Here is a 4947-nt window from a genome sequence, read left to right as displayed (position 1 = left end):
ACTCCAGTCTGGGCGACAGAGTAAGACTCCAACTCAAAAAAAAAAAGAATGTGGCCCAGTCCAAAGATCATGCTGGGCTCTCCAGAATGTGGCCCAGTCCAAAGTTCACAGTGGGCCACTTCTTGGAACAAATGATTACAATCTCACTCAAAATGCCTACTACAAACCTCTAAGAACTACATAACTACTATATAAAATTATTGTTATTTTTTTTTGAGTTGGAGTCTCACTCTGTCACCCAGACTGGAGTGCAGTGGCCACTCCCAGCCACTGCAGCCACGACCTGCAGGCTCCGGCGATCCTTCCGCCTCAGCCTTCCATGTACCTGGAACTACAGCGTGCTACCACGCCTGGCTCATTTTTGATTTATTGTAGAGATGAGGTTGCCCAGGCAGGTCTCGAACCTGCGGGCTCAGGCAATCCACTCACCTCAGCCTCCCAAAGGTGCGGGATTACAGGCTGAGCCACCGAGCTCAGCTATAAAATTATTTTATTTCTCAGCCAACATACTAAAAACCTGTGACCAGTACTAAGGCTCTTAGATGTGACCCAAGTTTAAACTGTAAGTTGTACTAAAGCCAAAACAGCAATCAATAGTAAAAAAGGAACAATGAGTTTTTAAAGTTAGCTGTGTTTCTCTGGGTCTCAGAGTTTTATGCTTGAGCTAGTAGGAGTTTTCTCTGGCTATAGTGCTAAGCAAGAAAAGGGAGACAGAATGGGGTCAATAGCTCCCGAACATATCCTAGTGGTCTTGGGATCCACAGCTCTCCCTGATCCCTAACACTCAGTGGGCCTCCGTGGCGGCCTCCCAACAGCTGAGGTGGAAGAATCGCTTACACCTAGGAGTTTGAGGCTGCAGTGAGCCATGATTATGTCACTGCCCTCCAGCCTGGGTGACAGAGTGAGACCTTGACTCAAAGAAAAAGTATGTTCTCAATTTTTTCATTAATTGAAACATGTAGTGACTTAATTGCTTTAGCTACTATGCTCAGCCTTAAATAAACAAACTTTTAAGGTACATGATCTGATTTGAAATTTTTTTTTGGAGTAGGAGTCTCATTCTGTTGCCCTGGCTGGAGTGCAGTGGCATGCTGATGGTCACCGCAGCCTCGGCCTGCTAGGCTCAGGCATTCCTTCCATCTCAGCCTTCTAAGTAGCTGGAACCACAGGAGTGAGCCACCATGCCCAGCTAACTTTTGGATTTACTCTAGAGATGAGGTCTCTCCAAGTTGCCCAAGTTGGTTTTGAACCCCTGGACTCAGGCAGTCCTCTCTCCTCTGACTACCAAAGTGCTCAGATTACAGGCGTGAGCCACTGCACTTAGCTTATTTGAAATATTAAGCCACTTCTTTCATTCATTCAGTAGACCAGTCATAAGAGCCAGGTGATAGTAGTAATGATTAATGACTAATGCTTTATGGCACTTGTGTGCCAGGCACTATTTTGAATTCTTTCCCTGTGTTCACTCATTTGGCCTTGTTAACAACCAGGAGGTACAGACTGTTAGTCTCCCTATGGTACACATGAGAGAACTCAGGCACACAGAGAGAAGTCATTTGATCAAGGTACTGGCAGATTCAGGATTTGAACGTAAGCAGTCCTGAGTGTGTGTGTGTGTGTGTTGAGTCAGAATCTTGCTCTGTCACACAGGCTGGAGTGCAGTGGCACTATCCCAGCTCACTGGAGACCTCAAGTCCTTTGCTAAAATTACCCTCCTGAGGAGCTGGGACTGCATGCCACCATGCCAGGCTAAGTTTTTAAATTTTTTTGTAGAGGTAAGGTCTCTCTATGTTGCCCAGGGTGATCTTGAGTGAACTCCTGGGCTCAAGTGATTCTGCCGCCTCTGCCATCCAAAGTGCTGGGATTGCAGATATGAGCCACCACTCCAGCCCCAATTTATACTACTATTCAAGACTAGCCATTGTATTTAATGACATGTATTTTGTTTTTTGGGGTTTTTTTGTGTTGGAGTCTCACTCTGTGTCACCCAGGCTGGAGTGCAGTGACACGCTCATGGCCACTGTAGCCTTGACCTGCTGGGCTCTGGTGATCCTTCTGCCTACCCTTCCAAGTGGCTGGAGCTGCAGGCATGCACCACCATGCCTGGCTAAATTTTTTTTATTTATTGTAGAGACCAGGTCTCACCACGTTGCCCAGGCTGGTCTCAAACCTGTGAGTTCAGGCAGTCCTCTCACCTTAGCCTCCCAGTGTGCTAGGATTATAGGCGTGAGCCAACAAGCCCAGCCTGACATGTATTTTAATTTCTCCTTATCTCCCCTGTTTTCATTCTAGTTCATCATCTTTTGCCCAGGCCACTGCACTGGTCTCATACCTTTGCTTCTGCTCCTAACCTCCCTGCAGTCCCTTTTCCATTTAGCAGTTACAGTGGCCCTTTTACAGTATTAGAGGATATCAGCTGTCTTCCTAGATGCTTCCTCGGACTTCTCAATCCATTTAGAATAAAACTGAGAGGCTCCCTTTGGCCTGTAGGACCCTTCATAATCTGGCACTGGCACTTTTTGTACATAATCTCCTTCACCTACCTGTGCTGTTGAGCTCCACCCACTGTCTTCTGCATTACTCTTAGGCACGTGCTATCCCTGCTGTGTGGCACCTCTTGCCACCCACAAATACCTGCTCTTCCTTGCTTGGTTTAGGTGTCCTTCGAATGTCCCCACTTAGCATGCCTTTTCTAACTGTGATATTCAAGTTGCCAATACTCTTCTTTTGCCCTACTTTATTTGTACTTATGGCACTTAAACCTCTACTTGATAGTTTATAGCTAAAGTATTTATTGTTTCTTTCATTAGATTGTAAGCGCCATGGGAGCAGGACCTTGTGGGGCTTGTTGGCTCAGTACCTTACACAGAAGCAACTGTTTAATAAGTTTTTGTTGAATCAGTGGGGTAAAGAAATGCCTTTAGTAATGTGTTAGTGCTCGTGGGCAAGTGAAAGTGAGTTTGAAGTTCCCATAGTTTTTCTTTCTGGAACCAGACTCTTCACTGCAGATGCTCAGTGTCAGGCCATTGGTTTTACTCAGCTTACTGTCTCCCTAATCAGGCCAGTGGGTCAAGAGTAATCCACATTCACTAGTTAACTCTTGACTGTTGTGAAATGTATTTTGGTGTCTTGTCAGTTCTCAACTTATTTTTTGGGGATATAAAATTTATCTTATTCTTGAAGTGTGATAATATATATCTGAAGCTATGGAACATTGAATACTTAAGATTTTCTAGGAACAATTGGTTCTGCTTGGCAGCTTACTTTAGGCTAGAGCAGTGCTTCTCAACTTTAAAAAAAATTGTCTCTTATCTCTCCCACATATTGTTATAATTAATTTCTTTGCTCTTCAGCCAGTGAAAATGTAATGCTAAGGAATAACAAACAAATCTAAATACTAAGAAATAAAATTTGAGCTTTGGAGGGCCACAGATCATTGCAATACTAACACTTTTTTTGTGTGTCCTAAACCCCAACTAATTTTTGTCTTAATGAAAAGCAATTTGGCCAGGCATGGTGGCTGATGTCTGTAATCACAACACTTTGAGACGCAGAGGCAAGAGGATTCCCTGAGACCATCCTGGGCAACTTGGAAGGAATTTGCCTCAATAGTAAATCAAAAAATTAGCCAATCATGGAGGTGGGCACCTGTAGTTCTGGTTACTTGGAAGGCTGAGGCAGAACGTTTGTCTGAGCCCAGCAGGTTGAGGATGCCGTAGCCATGAACCAGCCTGGGCGATAGGATGAGTCTTCAACTCAGAAAAAAACAAAACAACAACAAAGAAAGCAACTTTATCCTTCTTATCCCCTTTCCTCCCCAATTGAGAATGCGTGGGCTAGGTTTGTTTTACTTAAATAAATCCACTTAAGATGTTTTCTTTTTCTTCTAAATGTCCTGAAAACTTTTTGGTCAATCTTAATCATGATTTATTATTGTCTTATGTACATGTTTACTTACTTAAGCATATTAGTAAAACAAAGATGAAACTTTTACTTGCCAACTAGGAATTTCAAATTTCTTCATAACACTCTAACTAATTTTTGTCTTTAATATAGTCCCTTCAAACACTTGGGATGGGGGAAATAGGTTATACTTTAAAACTGTAATGCAGATTTTAAATATTTTGGTAGTATTTCTGATTTTGATTAAATGAAATCTTAGACCTATTCCTATTTTCTGAGCCATGTTTTTTGGTTTCTCTTAACTGTAGAAGTTGTGGGTCACATTCACCTTTTGTTTCAGTTATAAACCAGTGGACCACAAGCTTATTTGGTTACCTTTGCGGGAGGCATTTGAGGAGCTCTTTGCCCAGACATTTTCGAAGAAACAAAACTTCACATTCTTGGGGCATATTCAGACCTGTTACAGGCAGAAACGGTGGCATGATCTCCTCAGACTAATGCAGCACGTGTATAAGTCTGCTGTTAAGAAGGACGGAAAAGAGAGTGAAACTGGTAAGGATGTGACCCAGGCTGCTGGTGGGCTGGCGTGCGGCTGGGGCTTAGTTGGCAGAACGACAGGCAGAGTTTGGGGGAAGAATAAAGCGATACAAGGTGGAGCTTTTTAGAACTTATGACAAAGTCAACTGATTATGAAGTGTTGCTACCCCCCTCTTCGGCATGATTCCTGCAAAAACAGATGACGATTAATGCTGCTGTGTAATTACTGCTTAGTGCTCAGTAAATCCTACTTCCTCAGAAAAAGCTTGCTTCTAAAGACCTAGATTCCACAGCCAAAAGGACTTGGATAGCTCGGTCAACTTCTGAGTGCTTCTCATCTATAACATGGGAATAAGAATAACTACTTCAAGTCTTTGTTGTGAGTGATTAATGGGTTAACCAATACATACGCATATGCATACATGTGAGATAATTAATATTGTGTCTGGACAGTAGTTAGCATTATATGAGTTTTTAGGCTTAGTTTTGTTTTTTTTTTTGAGTTGG

General features: G+C 42.9%; 1 protein-coding gene across 1 annotated transcript in view; it reads left to right on the top strand.

Moving 5' to 3' along the window:
- The window catches only part of MDN1 (midasin AAA ATPase 1), a 156691-nt gene that overhangs the window by 38600 nt on the left and 113144 nt on the right, over positions 1–4947 (top strand). The window contains exon 16 of the mRNA XM_008069236.2: positions 4244–4455. Coding sequence (XP_008067427.1) covers positions 4244–4455 — 212 coding nt within the window. The remainder of the gene's footprint in view (positions 1–4243; positions 4456–4947) is intronic.

Source organism: Carlito syrichta, unplaced genomic scaffold (assembly GCF_000164805.1).
Source record: "Carlito syrichta isolate Samal-C Ts95f unplaced genomic scaffold, Tarsius_syrichta-2.0.1 Scaffold311873, whole genome shotgun sequence".
Lineage (NCBI taxonomy): Eukaryota > Metazoa > Chordata > Mammalia > Primates > Tarsiidae > Carlito > Carlito syrichta.
This window is presented reverse-complemented; position numbering and strand designations above follow the sequence as displayed.